The sequence below is a fragment of the Corvus moneduloides genome, chromosome 3, assembly GCF_009650955.1.
Source record: "Corvus moneduloides isolate bCorMon1 chromosome 3, bCorMon1.pri, whole genome shotgun sequence".
NCBI lineage: Eukaryota > Metazoa > Chordata > Aves > Passeriformes > Corvidae > Corvus > Corvus moneduloides.
Window position 1 is genome coordinate 69,240,971 of NC_045478.1, and position 20,807 is coordinate 69,261,777.

At 41.6% G+C, this 20,807-nt stretch overlaps 1 protein-coding gene across 4 annotated transcripts in view; it reads left to right on the forward strand.

Moving 5' to 3' along the window:
• The window catches only part of GRM1 (glutamate metabotropic receptor 1), a 190,720-nt gene extending 173,329 nt beyond the window's left edge, over positions 1 to 17,391 (forward strand). The window contains exons 8-9 of one of the 4 annotated variants that reach the window (XM_032102141.1): positions 3,164 to 3,244; positions 13,829 to 13,915. In XM_032102141.1, the coding sequence (XP_031958032.1) occupies positions 3,164 to 3,224 (61 nt within the window). In that variant the 3' untranslated portion in view covers positions 3,225 to 3,244; positions 13,829 to 13,915. Of the gene's footprint in view, positions 1 to 3,163; positions 3,245 to 13,793 lie in introns of all 4 variants that reach the window. The other 3 variants (XM_032102140.1, XM_032102138.1, XM_032102139.1) reach the window with 3 other exon arrangements.
• The last annotated feature ends 3,416 nt before the right edge of the window (positions 17,392 to 20,807 follow it).

Below are 20,807 nucleotides of genomic sequence, written 5' to 3' on the forward strand. Positions count from 1 at the left end.
TGGTGATGTGCTATTCTGTACTTTTTTCACATGGGGAATGTGAAAGATTTTTTTACAGCTTGGACTACATCTAGTGAGGAGGATCTCTGACCATGACTTCAAATGATAAGTAGCACAGTGTACTGCACCTCAGTTTTCTTGGGCACCAGACAGATTCATTCAGTATGCATCTGTTTGGGGAGTCTGATTGAGCAGAGAGAATAATTCCAGGGCAGAAGGTGAATGTTTCTAGTTTCACAGCTGTTCAGATATAAAACATTGCAGATAGCAATTTACACTTCCTATAATCCTGACACAGCTGTTTGCCTCATGGGATGATTCATTTACACTTAAGAGAAAAAATGGTAGCAAGAGTGACACTTCCCTTGTATCCTCATATTCCTCACTGCAAATTTCAACAGGCTTGTTACCTACCCTGTTCTGAATGACTAGCCAGAAGCATTTTTCTGCTTCAAAGAACATAAAGTAAAGCAATTAATCCACTTCTTTCAGGAACTCTCTGCACTGCCTCCCTGCTTCCTCTGCCAGACTCCCTGTTATTGCACCCAGGGGTTGGTTATAAAGCAACTCAGACACTTTCATGATGGTATGCCAGCTCCTTGTTCAAATGCACAGAAGATCCATCGTGCCTCTGGGCTCAGGATACAAATAACCACTCAGCAGGAATTACCCTTGAGAAGACTGCCCCCAAAATGACTCATTAATCCTCATATTGTAAAGATGGGCAGAGTATCTAATGTTTTATAACCAGAGAAATGTATGTGAAGTGCCATTACTGCCTGCAAGGCTGGGAGAAAGAAGTGGGGATACACTGTCATCATTAAAAATAAAAGAAAAAAAAGAAGGGTATAGAGATCTGGGCATTAACTCTGAATCACAGCTCTGCAGTATTAGCACACACTACTAGGAAGATAAAAGAAAGCCTGCAAGGATACTTAATATTCAATGCAAAAGTGTTTATTATTATTTATGCAGTTAACATTGATTTCATAATTTCAAAATTGGAAAATAATTCACTGAAATACAGTCAACACATGCACTACATTTCCTGTAACTATAAATCTAGATTTCACTATAAATTCAAATTCTACTGAAGCATGAACCTTGAGATTTAGGTGATTTCTGTAGAGTACAAGCTGTGCATTGCCATGTGGGGATCACCCTTGACCTTGACCAAAAGGCGGACAACTGCTTTGATGGAGCTTAGCATCACTTTAACAACAACAACCTCCTCCAGAACAGAAACCTGGCCAGGCATTTGGGGGTTGCATATGCTATTAGATTAATATCTATTGGCTGAGGAGCACAACTGTGGTCACAGTAAGAGAGGAGTTTGCTGTATTTTGAACATGTTTTGAGGCCTTTTGAACTGCTTGAGGAAGCAGGCTTCTTTCTTTTTTTCTTTCACTTAGGAAGATTTCATAACAAGACCTACAAATGCTCAAAGCCTGGAGAGCAAAATGCTCTGAACTCACTACAGAGACATGTATGAATAAGAAGAAATACAGAGAGGGTGCTGCTAAGCAAGCCATAAGTGACAGCAAACTGCAGCAGCCGAGGAATGATGGCTGGCAAAGCCTGTTGACTCAGAAAGATCCAAGTTCCAAGCAGTGCTCTGAAAGAAAAGTCTTTCACTTTTTCCACAGTCCCTAAGCAGGGCTGTCTGTGGCTGTGTGCCCTCAGTTGAGTGTACAGAACTACATGTGTGTGAAATACATTTAGCTCTGGATTTTTATCTCATATAATCAACGGCATATTGCTACTTGTTTTGTAAAATTAGCTCCTGTGACTGAACAAAAAGTACAGGAAGTAGAAAGCTCTTATTCTCTCAATTGATTAAGAAAACTGGAAGACTGTAGAAATGCTGAATATTCTGTCTAATCAGAAGCCTAATAATCCCTGTAATTTTAATAGGGTGGAGGAGAGAGCATGGTAGCTTAGTTCCTAGTCATGATCACTTTTAAATTTTCAAATCTCAGCAATCTCATTACACCTGGTAAGGAATTTAATTTTTCTAGAGGCTTCAAGGTGATCAGGTTGGCAAAATTGCTCAGCAGAATGTCTTATTTGTGTTTTATTCATAATAGTTCAGAAGTCATCTCAAGGCATTTACCGCTCCAAAATGGGTATGCATGTTTTCCATGTATGTCATGCTTTCGTATGTGGTGAGAGGAATGGCTTGTTTGGCTCATGTACTGAGTATGTAGTACATGCACACACCATCCATGAATCTGTTGTTTTGAGGTACACAGAAGTCTGGCAAGCATGCACTATGACTGTTCGATGGGGGAAAATGCTGAATTTTGATTTGCATTTTATTTGCAATACAATGATGATTTTTTTTTTTTTTTTGCAGAAATTCAGTGATACATTCCATGTCCAAAAATACCTGAGATTTTTGTCAAAGCACGCGCGTGTGTGTATATTATTTTTATTGATAATAGGGAAGACAAATGAGAATTTGCATCTGCTTGATAGGGCAAGGAAGAAAAGAAAAATGAAGTGGAAATCTCCCTGTGTTAATGACCCAAACTGCAATTTGCAATTCCGTATTGAATTACCATTGCAGATAGAGCGCTTAAGAGACTATTCATTTTGTGTCTATCTCAATAAGCCCAATGCTTCCCTTAAAAGAAAAGAAGCACAGTAGTGAAATCACATATAATGAAAGATAGTGACTATTCAGCCAGAGCTCCAAAAGTAAAAGAAACATTTAGAAAAACAGATTAGGGGAAGAGAGACAAAGGGAAAAGCAGAAGCTGAGTATATATTAAAAACTCCACCACCAAAAACTTTTGGTGATGCTTTTGTAAATAAGATATGAAAGGCAGATGCTCCTTTTTTCATCATTTCATCCTGTGTTGAGAATACCAGGGGCGAAGTTCCTCTGACAGCTAGATGCACAGCAGCCCTTGCCATCTGGTATGTAAAGTGCATCAAGGCTCAGCACAGGAAGCAGAATGAACATCATGAAAACCTATTTTAAACAGTATTGTGCTGGAGCGAAAGAGAAATCTATGTGGAAGTTAAGGTGACAAGAGGAGAAAAGATGGGAAAGCCCACAGACATAGGTCAGGGACAGGCACCTATTGAGTGGTATAGCCACCATGTGTGCACATGTGTATAACCACTCACTGGGTGTCTTTTTCTTTTCAATCTTCAGGAAGAGGCAGCCAGAGTTCTCGCCCACCAGCCAGTGTCCGTCGGCACACGTGCAGCTTTGAAAAATCCCTGCAGTGAATGTGTAAGAGAAGCTGCATGACAAAGAGTGGTTTTACCCCTTGCTTTCTCTTTCTCATTGGTTTATCATGTCTAATGATGGGACAAATGTGATGCATGCCATTAAAGATGGGAAATTTGCTTATGTCCCCTTGTTTCACACAATACTTTAAACATTGTCCAGATGTGATGAAGAGGACACTGAATAATTTTTTTGCAGCTTTTACTTTTTTATTTCTAAATGTCTACAACTTTGCAAATATGTCCTCTTTTTGGTACTAATTTTACCTTCTTTTTTCATTCAGCCAACATTTTTTCTCTTTTTTATAGTTTTTCATAGAGATGACATTTTCCTGTGTGCTTTACATGGCGAGACACCTTTGCTGTGCACAGCTCTTGCTACCTGTGTTTGTTAGCGAACTGTGGCTGCAGACCCAGTAGAGGGAACACAGAAAACACTTGCTTGGTGGGATTTACAGAAAACAGGGAAATCACAAGAAGGCACGTGTAAATAAAACCAGCAGGATTTGGCGTAGGAACAAACAGCATCTCAATAGCAGTGAATTATTTTTCTGTTATAATTTCTGAAAGACATTCAGATTCTGCATAATTCTGCATTCAGCAAACAATAGCGAAGTTCAGCTATTCAGATGCAAGAAGTGCAAATACTGCCCTCTCTGAGCAAACACAAACACGGTGGAGAAAACACGCAAGCTGTTGCAAAACCAGAAAGGCTTCACCTCCTTTCTTCCAGATCCAGATCATTTCCATCTGATAAGCAGCAGATGTGAAACAGTCCCATTCCCTGCCCGAGGGAAGATTGTAGAGTGACTCGGTGGAAAGATGCTTGTGGTCCACTGACACAGCATTTTGAGCAGTGCTGCTTGCTGCAACCAGAGATGCTGTTGCACTGCTCCAAGCAGTGCAAAGCATTCTAGCTCTGTGTATGACTCTGAGAGTCTATGCAATTTGTGGGCATGTAGCAATTATGTTAATTCAATCCAACCTGCCCCTCTTATTTGCAGATCAGAAGAAATCCCCAAAATGCATCATATATGCATTTGGAGCAGTAGCAATGGCTTTACAGGGCTTGTGCAGCAACCAGATTTGGCACCCTGAAAGGCAAACTGTGCACAGGCAGTGTAAGGAGCAGATCAAACATATTGTTACTATCTTCTAATCAGAACAATATGCCCCTCTTTTCTGAACTGGAACAAGTGCTGCAGATTCTCAGGGTACAGATCACCGATTGTCTGTCTGGAAATTCAAACGGGAGTCTAACACAGGCATACTATTAGGAGGCAAAAGCAAATGCAACAATGGATTCTATTAAAAAAAGCATGGGCACAGGCTGTGAAACTCCTGACCACAGGGAAGGCTGAAGCTCCTGCTTTTTGCATGACAATGCTTGGGATTTTTTTTTCAATTTGGAAAAAAAAAGAATCCTTATCCACATGAGCTCCTGAGAAACACTTCTGGTGGGGCTCCAACCTGTCAGCGGGTCTCCAAATGCTTGTGGCAGCTGCCCAGGTAAGAAAGGCTTTAAGAAACAGTGGAGTTTTTCAGACCTGCTGAGCATGAAGCTTGCTATTTTGGCTTCTCTGCCCATCCCTTCCCCTCAGGCTTCCCTCTCCCTCCAGCCAGGGCTGATGTGTTCAGAGGCCTGGCAGTGTTGCACTGTGACCCAGGGAAGGGCATGTCCTCCATCAGCAACTGACTGCCTGAGCTCCCTGTGGCCACAAAGCCTAGTCTGAGCAGTAGATAAGTGTCTATCATATCATCAGCTGTCCATCAGCACCACCTTGTCTCAAGCCTCAGTCTCACTCACCAGAACTGCAGCAGTTTGCAAGTCCAGATTTTCCTTAGGAGGCCCTGCTTCACCACCCCAACATGCTAGAAATCACCATGCATGCTATGGTTTCCCTCAGCTCCCAGTTACAAGCAAGTAGATGTAAAGTCTTGAAACTGTCTTGTGTTTTGATGCATATAATACTTAGCAGCGTGTTTTTCACTAATGTTCGTCTCCATTTTCTGTACAATCCTGGAGATGGTTAGAAATTCAGAATCATCAAAATATAGAATCATAAAATTTTATTATCATGTAAAAAAACCCCCAGAAGCATCAGCTCTGAGTTTCAGGGCTCTTTTCTTCTGAAGCTGCACATTCGTTACCATGGAAACTTTTGGATACACCCAAAAAACCCACAGGCTTTATAGGCTGCTCTGTGTGCTGCAGCATATTAGGGAGAGCCATACATTACAGACAAGAGGCCTCATGACCAAACTTCCTGTTGAAACTTGGTTAAGTTTGCCACAGGGTGGAGCACTCAAAATGTTGGCATGCTAAGGCAAGTCTGATGGCTCTTTAAGCCCTGTTTAAACCATTGGGAGTTTATTGTATTCTCAAGCATACCAGAGAATCTGACAAGTTATAGTGGGAGAAGGACCTCATTGGCTGCTACCCCTGCAAGGGTTCCGCACTTTTTGGCAGAAAATATCCAGGGCAACAGGCTTTTCTGTCCATTAGGAATTTATTCCTGCTCTGATACAGCTACTGACTAGGAAATATTCTGGGTGTGCAGTATAACTTGGCCCTTTCATAGCTTCATTTAGGGGTCTCAGTTGGGCATCTCTATGCCATGTGAAATACCTTTTAGTCTTGGTGCTAATGCCTTTGAGATGCTTGAAAAAAAACTGAATATATTCAGATATTTTAGTTTTATCTCATGCTCTCTATTCTATGTCCCCAGTGCTTTTTTATTGCTGCTCACTATACAGCTTTCAGTTTGTCAATATATTTTTTGGCAAAAAACATGGTGGCCCAAATAATTTTTCATCAGAATCACACAGGATTACAGAAAGCAAGGAAAAACCTCCAACTGTCTTAATTACTACCAAACTGCATTCATAGGAAAGACCTACTTGCACCATGGTGTGGTGCTTTTGAGTGGGGAACACAGAACTCATGGGCAATTTTTGTGGTTTTATTATATTCAAAGTTCATTAATGAGTGTTTCTTATTCAACAGCAACTCCATGGCATTTCTTTTGATGCAATGGTTTTTGAAGGTTGTTGATCTTCACAGCCTCCCAATCCTACAGACTATTTTGCCTTCGTTGCAACCACCTCCATTTTTTTGTACATGAATTTAATTCTAGCATTTTCTTCCTATGTTCCTAAGCTTTCCAGGTTCCTTTGCTCAAAACATTGTACTTTGTACTTTGCTCAAAACCTTGTACTTTTCAGTTTTCAGGTTCTATCAACTGTGCTCCCTTCTGAGCCTGTCAGAATAAATGCTTCAGGTCAGGCATTGGCACTGGCTGCACTGTCATATACCTTTATCTGAATGTGTAGCATGAGATACACCTTCAGATAACACAAATGTGCCTCTGCATTGATTACAGAGAGTCTATGATGATTTACACCGCGCTTTTCCCATGCATTATCTTTATTGTCCTTAAAATAATTACAAAAGTGATTCAGTAGAATGAAGTCATTCTGAATATTTGGTGGGGTTTACTTATTAATAAGAACAAAATAAACAGATTCAAAAGCTTAAGAGCACTTTTTAATTTCACTTTGATTTGCAGGTTTCTCATCTTCATTTCTTGAACACTGGATGAATTTTATTGCTGTTTCTGACAAATTGTTTATTATCCTGAACTTCGTATTATTTATTAGATTGTTTTCTCAAAGCAACACTTTCATAGTTATTTGATAACTTTTTCAAAATACCTAATGAACACACAGGTGAACCAAATCTTTTCACTAATAATTAGATGACTGAAATGTGACTCAGCTTCTGTATTTCAGAGACTACAGATTTCTGGTAGTAATTATAATTAGTGGTCAGACCTTCATACACATTATCAGTGTAATATCCTGCCACCTCTGTTGAGCTAGGTAGGTTAGATCTGTGGTACATGCTGAAGCTGTGGGACTTCGACGACACTGAAGCAATGCACCGACCATTTCTCTCACCACCCCCTAGTGGCCCCAAATTCACAGCCGTATAAAAGCGCTTATGTACATAAAAGTGTATATAGAATAAATCTACTGATTTGGGGATATTTGGCTATATCTGAGCTGTTGGATTTGGAAATAATTCCCTGCCCCTACGGCCAGGTATGAGCTTAGCAGCAACCCTGTTCCATGGTTGCACAAACGTAAAGTGAGTGACCCCAGTCGTGGTTCCAGCTTTCCCCATCTGGGTGACCACAGCAGAGACGTGAGGGGGGTTGCCAACCTCTGATCCTGCCCAAGGGTCTGACCCCAACCTGGAGACCCTGTGGATGGAAACCAGGATCTCATCACTAGGGTACTCAGTCTAGACATAGCTACTGCATCCACATTACAGACTGTATAATACTAAGATTTCAATTAAAAAAAAGAGAAAAATACCCCAATTATCAATAGGGTCAATATACATTAGAAAGCTTATGTGTAACTCAGATAGATACTTAACTTCTGCATTAGAGTAACTTATGAAGGAAATGAGTATGTTACATTTATTTAACATAAACCAGTGGCAAGACAGAGAGTTGGAAAGGCAGCTCTGGACTTGAGCTCACTCACAATACCCCTAAGTATTATCAGGTTTTGCCCTGGCAAGACAGTGTAATAGCATTATGTTTTCCTGTATGTTGTGTAAGCAGTTTTCATCATACATTTAAAGTAGTGCTCTAATTCACATAGAGTAATGCACCCAATGCCCAAGGCAATTTTGTCCAAAAGAAAAAAAAAAAAAGGGAGGGGAGCAACAAGGAAAAGTTAGTTAAGTAATTTAAATTTCCAGAAACACAAGTGGGAGGTTAAACTTTGCTCTAATTATACAGCACTAACAAAAGTATTGGAGCCATGCTGTGAGAACTGTTTCTTATCACCAAGATAGAGATTATAGTGTAAACAAACTAAGGCTGAAATTGGTTTGTGATTCTGTTTTTCATTTAGGTGATTATGTCAGGCAAAAATCCTCAGCATACACCAGATAGGGACTGCGGGTGATGATGGCTCCCTCACTCGTGAGAGAGTGCAGAGGAGTTTTACCAACCCGGGTTTAAGAGATGAGTCCCTAGAACCAGTGTTCAGAAGCTAGGCTTGCAGAAACACGCAGACCAGCATGGCTTGCTTTGCTAATGAGCATCAGGGCTGGCTGTTGAAGCTCTGAGAGGACAGACTGCTCAGTGCAGGGAGCTATCACTACTCTGGATTAAAATCTGCTCACTCCCTTAATCAAATTTCATGCCCCGGTGGCCTTACTGAAATGGAAACAATAATGGAAGAGACCTTGGGGATACCAGCAAAGCACCTGCAGTGTGCTGCAGTGCAGGTATTAGCCTTAAATTTTAGGCTTGTTAGCTTGGTCTCTGGGAACAGTGAAGCGCAGTGGGACAGAGTTTCACTCAGGCTCATTACCACTTACGTGACTGCAGGGCTGGAGACAGCTTGTAGTTGACTGACTGCCTCTCTGTGGGCAGGGCAGGAATTCCTCCACTGGCTTCCCTAGGATGGCATCCATCAGCAAATGCTGTGTGGGGATGAGAAAGGTTTTGTCCAACGCACAGCTGTTGAACAGGACATTTCCTTTTGCCCTGTGTCCCACTGCCTCCAAAGGCTGGTCACCTCTGTGTCAGTGCTCAGGGACAGCCCCACATGTGCTGTGCTCTGGAGCCAGCTGTTGGGTGGCTGTAAATGTGCCCTGCTCTTTGAAGGGAGGAGCAGCATTGGATGACTGGGCAGTACCTGACACTGACCTCCTCTGGTTGCTAGTAAGATAGTTCAAGGTTTGTTTCAGAGTTAATTTTTGCTGACAAAGTTGATAAGCCTCTCAGTTTGCATTTTATGTTCATTCCTAAGATTTTATTGTCATAGAAGGGACTGCCAGGTTATCCCAGTGCTTTCTACTGGCTGTGGCATTTCAGTTACTGTAGTGACTACAAGGAGGTAGGTTGGGCCAAATCATTGGTCTGGCAACGAAAGACAGGTAACATTTATTATTTCTCCTATAACTTTTCATCTGGTTAATTGCCATTGTTGCTTTTAAAAAAACAGCCTTATACATTAAATCTGTACTCTGTGTCTTGTCTAACACCACCAAGCTGGCTCAAATGACTGCATCACTCATCTCAGCAAGCTTAAGATTCTCCCTCAGCTCATGGCCACTTGGAGAAGACCACCACTCTGGCATCCTAAAAGGATGAAACAGGGGATGAACTCTTAATAGATCAAGGAATGTCCCTTCCTGTTTTAACAGGAAGGGCTCTTTCTCAAGCGCTTTGCCAGACTGCGTCTGAAGCCATTTTCCAATTTCTGGGTTCCTGGAGTTAACCTCATCAGAACACATATCAGTCTGCTTAACAATTTCATATGCTATCAATTAGGGATTGTTACACATAAAATATTCAAGGCAAAAAAAAAAGGCAAAGTTGCAAGCACACAGGACTCAAAGGTGATTTAATTCTCTGTGCTCTGGATCTCAGGTTAAAACTTCCCTGGTGAAAGGACCAGAGAGTTGCACAGACTAACTTACCTTAGACCAATGGGACAATAATTTTTCACTTCAGATGCATTCAGCCCCTAAAATGTAAAGGAACCTTTTCTATCCAATGTCTAAAGTAAGGCATCTTCACACTCCTGCAATGTGAAGAGGAACCAACTGTTGTGGGGTACTCAGACTTGACACTGCTCCAAGGAAACCAGCAAGGTCAGATCCTGCAGGAACTGGCAAGAGCAGGCCTCTGTTCTTGGTCTGAAACTGGACTTGAGTCTGGGGAACTCCTGGTCACAAGGAGGAGCCAGATTCTGAGCATCTGGAGATACTTAACAATGAACAGTGAGCCATCTGACAGGTTATAGGCATGTCCTACTGGTGGGCAGGCATATTTTGAACCACAGTCTCAGAATTATGTGCATCAGTTCTTTTAAAGGTTTTCAGCAAGTAAGTATTATGATCTGAAGTTGTTTTCCATTTTGTTTAGTGTCTATAATAAACAGCTGAAAGTGCCTCAAAATGACTGCCCCAGAGTCATGCAGAGAGTATGTTATAAAGATCAATGCATGAATTAAAAGCAAAATTTTGAATTACCAAAAATAGCAACAGCTCTGCTCATGAAACTAATAAAAACTCACACAAAAAATATACTTCTATTTTCCCCAAAATACAAAGCCCATAGATAAAGCTGTGGTGAAAGTTGAGAAAAAACATCTAAATTCAATGTATGCTCTTGCTTATAAGCAAAAGCAAACCCATCCTATGTGCTGATAGGATATCCAGGAATCTGTCTGAACATGCAGACTAGATGGGAGGATTTGAAGAAATAGTACTTGGAGTGTTATACTGGGTATGCTCAAGTACAAACCTTAAGATCCCTTGAGACTCCAAGAAGTTCACTTCTATGCAGAAATTGTGAAGACTAAATCCTATGAGAAATTAACAGGAGAAAGGACAGAGATAGGAAAGACAAATAAATACCTGGGGGACATGAACTGGATAATCATCCTATTGATAAAATGAAGAAACCACCACTTGGTGCCATCTTGTTGCTGTGCAATTGAACATCAGGTTTTCAATACCCCAACTGTGATCCAGCTTGGTGCCCTCTCTTGCCTTTGTGTGGAAAACCATCCCTTCTCCCATTATGCCAGGCAGATTATTTTGATCTTGACCTTCTCCAAGGGATGCTTCCTTCAAAAGAGGGGATGACAATCACTTAGCGAAGGGTCACCACATAGTCAGGATTGTCATCGTTGCTTTGCACAAGTGAGACAACTCCTTCTCTCACTGAGATTCAGTTCAGGTCTGAGCTTTTGGAGACCCCTCTTTGCTTTTTGTCTAAATGTCAATTAATGATATTCAAGATGGCTGCTCTTCATTCCAGCATAACAAGTGCTTTTCTTGCATGTTAATTATGAATTCTGCCTGAATGTGTCAATCTTGGTATGACTCCCTGCCAGCCATCCAGCAAGACAGAGCCCAGGTATTTCTGTGGCAGTCTTGAGACTCCATCTCAAAATGTGACTCATTAACAGGCTAGCAGTGCTTGGACATAGCAAACAGAGAAAGTAGAGGCAAAGAGCTGAAACAATAGTCTGAGGTAAATAATCAGTGGATGTCATCAAATGGATCCCACAGAGAGCCACTGCAGCCCTAAAACTCTTTGTCATGAGGCCGTTGGAGCCATGAGCATTAAGGTCTGGCAAGCAAGAGGCAAGGTCTGTCAGCAGCAGCAGCTCTCCCTGAAGAGTAAGTTGGTACCAGACATATCCTGATGAAATGGTTTGCTCATATTTGGATATTGCAGTCCTAGCACAGCTTAAGCATGGCCATTGACTTGGGACTATGGAGAGTGCTACAGAAGAAAGAAGTGAGAGGAGCAGAATTTGAGAGTGAGGGAGAGGGAAATGAACTAAAGAGGAGCAAGACTTGAAGACAGAGGTAGTGAGTTCCTTAAAATAGCTGTGCTTGCCTTTGATGTAAAATACAAAATCTTGGAAATAAAATGAGATAGAGACTAAACAGATGGTGTGAGGAGGGAATCAAAAGTGAGACGATGCACCAGAACTAGATATGAAGAAACAAATGATGCAGAAGTGGACTTAGCATAAAAGGCAGCAGATAATCATCATATTTTTTTAGAAAAGCCCTTTGCAGTATTTATAAGCTATAGCATCAGCAAAATACAATATGAGAGCACTTGACTTATTTTTCTCTCTACAAGAAGAGACTTGTTTTGAAGTTAAAGTAGACCAAATGTGTTTCTGTGTGAAGAGTTTGCAGTTCTTGGCATGTTAAAACATTACTTCAAAAATCTTTCACACTCCAGAGTTATATTCATTTGCTTATCTCTATAGCACTTAAAAAAAAAAAGCCATCCACAGTTCATTTTAACCAAAACAGGAATGCTTCTAAACCTTCATTCTTATCTTTTCATTGATCACTATAATATAGAGGTTTGTTTCTTCAGCTGGGAACTTGGCTTTTTTATTCTCTAGGTTAAAACTCTAAATCCAAACAGCTCCAGGTCATACCAACTACCTGCTTTGGAGAGTTATGAATTTTTTAGATTGGCCCTTTCATGTGCCCCAGTTCCCACAGAGGTGGTGAGTCACAGGTCCAGCATTTGGAGTCTGGAGTTGGAGATGAGTTTCCCAGCTTGGATCCACCTAAATTCTTTTTTTTTCTCCAGGAGTACTTACTGCTCAGCAGAAAAGTGACACATTGTCATGTACATTTCTTTTCTGTTTTGACAGATTTACAACACTATCTGTGTTGTACCAGTCTCTTCCAGCTATGAAAAAGTCAGTCAATATGGGGTTTTTTTATAAAATTCAAGTGGCAATTATTTACTCCTTAAAAAGGAGAACCATGAGTCTGAGCAAGGAAAGCGAAATGCTTAGAAAAATACTGCAATACTGTAAGGGAAGGGATCTCCCCTGGTGTGTGCAGTAGCAGGAGGTGAGGCTGCTGTGCCAGCCTCCTACTCACTTTGTCTCCCATCTGCACCGCAATCACACAGTCTGAAATTTTAATTCTTTGTTTGCCTCTGGTCCCTGAGGGATGAAACCCTGAGACAAGGCTGCTTCGAATAAATCATCTCAGAATTTCTCTCCGTCTCTGGTTTCCACCCAGGTGATGTATTTTATGATTTGTGAACTGTCTGTACTGCCTGACCTGCAATTAAACAGTTTATTGGTCCTCTAAAGCACTGCTCAGCTCCCTGTCCCACCAGCTGCTAACAAGCTGCCACTCAGCTTTGAGTGCTGCTCCTTTCAAGGGTACAGGGAAATGCAAAAACCTACAGTTCCTCAGTGTCAGACCTGACCCTCAGATCCTCACTCAGCCAAACTGCCCAGCGTTTCGACGGGACCTAGCCCGTACGAGGAGTCAGAAGGTTTGACTTACCATGGTCATGCTGCTGCTTGTTCCGCCTCCCACACAAACCAGCTGTTTTCGTCCCAGCATTTTAGCCTGGTTCGTAAATAACAGTCACCCGGGAAGAAGTGCATTTGCCTCCTACCTCATAGAAGCCCTGGGAGCCCTTCATTTCTCTGATAGCTAATCTGTTTCTAAGTGCAAAAAGGGGGAGAGGGAATAAGAGGGAAAGGAGGGGTTAGCAACAATTTCTCTCTCTACCCAGTTTGCCAAAGGCTATGACTGTGGGTTGTTTTTCTTCCAACAGCTTGAAAATATTTCCTATAGGCTGCAAATCAGGCTTAATTAAAGCTTTCCTGTGACTTTTTTCCTGTTTTTTTTCTTCCCCCTGCAAAATGGTGAGCAAACCTAGATACCAAATGACAGCTCAAGTCCTCAAACCACAGATGGCTCTCCCGGAGCCCTTCCCGCAGGCTAGCCTTTCCAGGTTGGCTGTAGGATGGATAACCAACAGGAAGTAATCACTTTTGGATGAAAATCACAGTGTTGTTTTCTCATGTAGTATTTCTGGGAGGACATGAAAAACTGGAGGGGGGAGGCTTACTGATGAGGCAAAGCAATCAGTATTTTTGTAGGCTTGTTTGTTATACTGCCTGTCTTTGTAATGTAAATGCAAATAAACCCATCTTTATTTTATTCATAGTTCTAATGGAAAGTCTGTGTCATGGTCTGAACCAGGTGGAAGACAAGATCCAAAGGGGGAACATACGTGGCACAGACTCTCAGTGCATGTGAAGAACCAGGAGACAGGGTGCAATCAGACAGCGGTGATCAAACCCCTCACTAAAGACTACCACGGCCAAAGTCTGACTTTTACCGACATCAGCAGTAAGACTCTGTACAATGTGGTGGAGGAAGAAGATAGAGAGCCCGTTCGCCTCAACCAGTCCAGCAGCCCTTCCATGGTGGTGCACAGGCGGGTCGCAATGACCCCCCCGCTGCAGGCCACAGCAGAGGAAACCCAACTCTTCTTGCCTGAGCAGTCCCCCAAGACCCTGCCCCTGCAGCCACAGTCTCTCATGGACCAGCTGCAAGGAGTGGTCAACAAATTTGCCCCCAGCATCCCTGACTTCAACGCTGCCCTCCCCCCTCCTGGCTCAGGGAATGGTGTGCGGACCCCCTACCCGCCCCCGCCACCGCAGCAGCCGGCCCTGCAGCCTTTCCAGGTGGCTGCCTTCAATGAGGAGCCCCTGTCTCCCCCGGCTGAGGAAGCAGAGAGCGAGAAGGTGAAGCTCATTCAGGGATATGTTTATGAAAAGAACACAGAGGAGGAGGACGAGGAGCCGGCAACCAGCAAAATGACTCTAGAAGACTCTCCGGCACTGACGCCCCCGTCCCCTTTCCGGGATTCAGTGGCTTCAGGCAGCTCCGTGCCCAGCTCCCCTGTGTCAGAGTCAGTGCTCTGCACACCCCCAGATGTGACCTATGCCTCTGTCATCCTGAGGGATTATAAGCAAAGCTCGTCCACCCTGTAGATGCTGCAAGAGACAAGATGGGAAGGACTTTGGCAGCTGCCCACTGGGAGGACTTGCAGAGACAAGTCTCCCAGGGCTGTGGGGAGAGAGAGCAGAGAACAAAGTGACAAATGACAGGGCAAAAATTTCATCCTGCACTTAAATAACTAAAATGAAACAGAAAGAAAATAAAAAATCCATTCTGAGGGCTCAAGATTGTCTATCTGTTCAAAATAAAAATATTGTACTTTGGGAAAATGTTAGGAAACCATAACAAAGCACAAACTAAAGGGACAACTTCTATAGCAAAAAAAAAAAAGAATAAACGCGCAGGAAAAAAAAATATAATCATACTTAGTCACACCCTCTCTTGGCAATGCTTGAAAAGGACTCTGGGAAGTGTGACCTGGAGATGTCATTAGCACACCTCATGACTGCTGTCTGTCTGCTACGGGAGTAACACACCCAGGAGATGGAAGGGCAGAGTGTGGTGAAGGGGAACAAAGATACTTGTATATGAGACATATATGCATAAATATTTTTTTCCTGGTTTCCACAGGTGGCAAAACTGTGGAATGTTGTTTGGGGGTGAGGAGATGAGATAATGTGAAAGCACATGGCTCTTACTGACTCCTATCTGAATGACTTGTTCTTCATCCTGGGCTACTTTTTGGGGGATTTGGGCTTCTTTTAATGCTGATTGTGAACAGAGTGAGAAATATGATCAAGTTAAGACTAAAGAGGCTTCTGAAGAAAGCCTTGCCATAGTACTTGTAATGAGATAAGGACTTGGAAAAACTGCCCTTTTGTATAAGGTTGCAAACCATGTGGCTAAACTGTACACAACATTTCCTGTAGCAGAACAATATTTATTGACTATCTTTTCAAAAAACAACATATTTTGCCATGCCATTTAATCATTCCTTTGTGTTACTTTGGAATCAAATGCATTGAGAAACAGCTGTTTACCTAGAGCAACAACTGTTAATCTGGAAGAAAGGCAATTCCACACTGGGGGCTATGGAGCCCCCAGGCAAGAGAGGGAGTGTACGTTTGTGTATCTGTATGCGTGGGTACGGTATGTGTGAAGAGTAATGTCCAATAACTACCACTGGAAGATTGTCTTATATACTATGAATATTTTTATGTTTAAATCATGTTTTTATATGGCATTGTTACGAATATTCAATAGATCTTTGAAGGTTTGTATGCTGTGCTAACACATCCTTTTTTCATATACAAGCTGAGACAGTCGTTACCCTTAGAATAGGGTTTTGTTTTGTTTTGCAGATATTTTATGAAGTACACAAATGGTGTTAATAACCAGTGCATTGAGAACTTGCTATTTTACATGTTTTGAGCAAGTGTGGCTAACAAAAAAAAAAAAAAAAAAAAGACAAAACAAAAGAAAAGGGTCTGTTTTAGAAATCTTGCAGGTGAGAGACAGGAAAAGTAATTCAGCTATTTCACTGCTTCAGATAATTTAAAATGAAATCACATCAGGACAGGAAATTTCATCAGTGCTTAATGTGTGCCTAAATTCCCAGGTTTTGCTATTAACAGTTCTTTTAAACACTTTATCATCTTTAGTTGCATGTTCTTTCCCTATGCTTTCACTTCTTGTATTTAATATACAATATAGCATCTTAAAGGTCGCTTCTAGGCGGTTGTAGTTCTGTCATTTATTCCTCCTCCTCCTCCTCTATCTTTCATGTGTTTCCTAGAGATGGGCCTAATCCAAAGCTCCCTAATGACTGGCATGGTCAAAGTCCAGGTCCAATTGCTGTGGCCTGAACTTAACTGTAATGATCATTACCCTATTTATAAATGTGCTTATTATACATACACAGGTCAGGATTTTAGCTGCTATGATCTTTGGGCTGCTGAATTCAGCTGAGGATGAGGACCTGTCCCACAGTTCTACACTTCATTTAGAAAAATATTTTATAGGAATTTCTTCCTGTTAGTATAGTTACAAACCCTGATTTTAACCATGCTTCTTTTGAATATTCTATCAGAGTTTTTCTGAATTATCATAATTCTATTCTTTTTCTTTCTTTTCACTTCAATTTTAAGAAGTCCTGCTCGTTTATCAATCCTTCTCTGAAGATCCAAATCCCATAGTTTTTCCCTTAATTATGCAGCATTGGTATTGGAAGGTTTGGCTTATGCTCAAAACCAGATAGAGTCTTTTTTCCTCATTTTCTTTTCACAATCTTTGCTCCTTTCAATATTACTCGTGGCCAATGCTATCATCATGCTGATGTGCAAAGCATGAAACAACTTTGCCCAAAGACACATTTTTGTTAGCATATTGATGTCTCTATGATGAATTGAAGACACCTGAGGGTTAGTTGGTTGATTTTTTTTTCCACTTGGGGCTTTTAGGGGGATATTTTTTGTTGCTGTTTCTTTTATTTAAAATGCTGGTTACTCATTAAAGCAGTGAGGAAAATGCTGTATCTTCTTTGCTGATCACTGCACTGGCAATGAATTCTATCTTCTAATAATTGTAGTATAAGATCTGCTGTGCTGTTTCCAAAAACACACGTTGTCAGTAGCATAGAGCTGATACTAAGAAGCCAGTCTTTGAAGACCTGAGATAAGAAAAAGAAATAGAACAGATTTGCATAGGAAAGGAGATGGCTATGTGGCAAGGTACTATACTGTTTTCATATCTGTCTGTTTTGAACATATTAAGCACTGATTTTATTACTGCAATGTAATTATATCATGAGTAGGAGTTTTCTTGAAATTCAGTATATTAGCTTTTAGTTTGTAACTGTTAAAACTGGAAACATACACATACGTAAATATATCTAAAGAGCAAGAACTCACCTTGTGTATGCAGCTGTATGAGCTACGAAGCTTTCTGTAGAAGTTTTTTTTTTTGATCTGTCAAATGCTTGATGAAAACTGCCTTTTTGTCAAAATGATCTTGAAAATGCTGTAAAATAAATATTTTCTATTTATTATTTAAAAATGGAATGCCAAAATTTTAAAATTTTTGTTTCTTGAGTAGAAAATAGTCATGTTCATTGTTCCAGGGCTTTTCAGCATCATGAATAAGAGATGGTGGGATATTTAAATGGAGGTAGGTATCAATTGAATTGTGTCACAGAGGTGAGATGGTGGAGGGGTGGAGGGTTTGTGCTTGGATAAAAACCCCCAGCTTTTTGGCTTCCTAATAAAATTCAGAAGAACTGTAACGATGCATTCAGGCAGACAAGTTGTAGAAGGGAATTCAATGGGAAATGACAGGAAATTTTGCTTCCCAAGGACATGGGAAAACACCAGCCCTTCTCTGAAAATAGTCTTTGAGATGTCTGCTTCTCCCATCCGGGAAACTGAAATATGCTTTCTTGACAGCTATAAATGATAGGCATTGATCCATCCCAGCATTTTGTGTCCTACCTTTACTGCTTCTGTATAGAGCAAACTACAGGGACTCATGACTCTTCTCTGCAGCTCACAAACACTGTGGCTTTTTGGTGACTCCTGAACTGCTCTGCGCCCCAGCAAGATGTTTTTTGGAGTGCTGCATTTCAGACATGAGTGGCACTAAACATAGAAAATCTAGATATTTTTGTCTTTACACTTGTGAATAGGTTTGTGGCTCCTTTGCTTGGATCTGGCCTTGCAAGAGCCCATGCCTGAGGAGTCAGTCCACCTCCAGCTACTGCAATGCAGGAGTACAGACAATGGCATTGCATTCAGTGGTAAGTGTCAAAAGTTTGGTCTCTTGGTTCATAGAGGTTTTTTTTCTTATCCCCTTATATTTTTGTTTTCAAAACCTTTTCCATCTCTGTCTTAGTAAAGGTTCTGCTGAACAATTCAATTACAAAAACATCCTCATAGAAACACAGCACTTAACTCCCCTCCAGAGTACCCAGTGCAATGTTGCACAAGCTGCTGAAAAAAACATCTAAAGCAACTTTTCAGTGGGTGAATGGATGACTGGACCAGAACCATAGAGCAGCAAAGCATACTTGAGATTTAGTCTTCAGCTTCCTGCCAAGGACAGAGTGTTGGCAGCTCCACCAGCTCAGTCCATGACTGTCCACCCAAGCTCTGCTCAATAGCTTGGGTCTCCAGACTGGTGTCATGTATGCTTTGCATGGAGTAAATGGCTACCAAAAGAAAAAGGCAATGGAAATTTGGAGTTCTCTCCATCACTCTTTAGAGCAAAACAGAGGAGCAGGTTGCTAATATCTGTTCTACATAAGGTCTGAGTAACTGTTAAAAATGCTTCTTATATGGGAGTGGGAAAATGTGGGTTTGCAGATTGCATTGTTGTGGTCGTTTTTTTCCCAAATAAATGAGTCACTAGACACTTGGCAAGTATCTGTCTGCAAATCATTGGAAAGGAGAAGCAGACACTGTAGGCTATTTTTATCTGTGTAAGATTCCCAACAGGGATATTAGCAAAAAAGAAGATAACAAGTGCCATGCAGCCAAGTGCGTAGTACTACCACAGGCCCCATATCTGGACCTGGACTCACATTTCGGCAAACCCTGCCAGCTCCCAAGCAGAGATAGTAGAAGAGAGCAGAAGTGACTTGATGCATTTCCAGTGCTACAGGTAAAATGTATCCAACTGAGAAACAAGCAAGCTATTCTTTGCCTTTGCTAATTCAACTTCCAGGTCTCAGTAAATCACACAAAAGGGGACTGCTCCCTACCTGAGAGAGCAGGTCACTCTTTGGTATCAAGTAAGAGCACTTGTTTTCCACTTGGTTTCAAGGTGGGTGTAAGCAATGTATCTCTACAGAAGTGAAATATCGTTGTGAGTTGTGGGTTTCCATAACCAAAAGGCCTCTAGGTAGGTGGAGAAGCAGCTGGCACAGATACCAGTGCAGACAGATAAGAGTTTAGGAGTGGTATGTATCTATGACATTTAATCCACCCACTTTATTTATTGCACACCGTGCAATGTGTAGGTGCCATGAGATCCATTCCCCCACCCACTCCACGGTATGGTGTGTGGGACTCCTACCTCCCCGTGCTGCTCTGAGGCTGAACCAGGAACAGATCTGCAAGACAGATCCTGGAAAGATGGTGTACCTGGAGGACTGGCTCAGGGAGGGTGAGTCTTTGGTCAGCCCCCTCTAACTCCCTGTTTTCCTAACACAGGGTGTATTTGCAATGCACTGAGAATGTATTTTCCTTGCAAGCATCACCTACAGATGGGGGATTTCAGTGCTGTGTAGTGCCTCGAAATAAGTCAACAGTTGAAAAGGAGCTGTTTCCCCAGCTTCCCTCCAACAGCCCATGGTGAGGCATTCTCCACTACAGCTGAACAGACCTGTCAGTCCTACAGGCATAATCCAGGGGATGATGAGCTGTTGCTTTATGGAATGCCCAGCAGCCCATGCTGCCAAATGCCAACAGTGCACGTACAGCCCTGAGCACGTGCTTGCTGAAAACTTCACACTGTTGCTCCCTGAGCTGCTGGTGCTCAGAGGTCTGAGGCACTGAGGGCTCGCTGTGGTCTTCACTGTTCTTAATGGCACAGAGAAAGAGGAAGAGCAAAAGGAAGACAACAACTTGCCTTTATCTCTCTTGCAAGAAAGGCAGGCAGGATTGTGCTGTGGAGCCAGCAGTGTATCCCTTATGGCTTCTGACAAAGTCCTGACAGCTGCTCTGATTTGTATTTCCACAGACACAAAGAGTTGGCCCTTCATTCTTTAGCTACTCTTGTTAGGTAACACTAAAATAGGCAAACTGCAAAATTATCAAGGCAAAATGCTTAAGTACCACCACTGGGAGTGATGTGTCTCATGGAAGCTTGAATCTGAGCAATGTTTTCAAAACTGTATGGTACAGGAGTTTTTTAATATGTCTTTTAGACTTAAAAATGCACTGACAAATGGATGTCTTTTTATTTGGGGAAGGAAGCAAGAATGAGTGTGTTTTCCTGGGAGGTGTTATATGTTTTGTTTGAACACTTACACAGAACAATTACACTGTATTTTAATTTGGCAGGTACCTTGGTAATTATTCAGTTTTTTTTGCTGTTTGGGGGTGGTTGGGTTGATTTTTTTTCTTTTCTGCTTAAAAATAATGCCTATAATACTTAGCAAGATTATTAACTGTGCCAGGATTTTCATGTGCATCTGCATGATGCTAATTTAGAAACTGAAGCCTCTAAGTGCCGAGATCCTCAATGTGTGTGAATCAGTGTTAAGTCCTGAATTATGTCA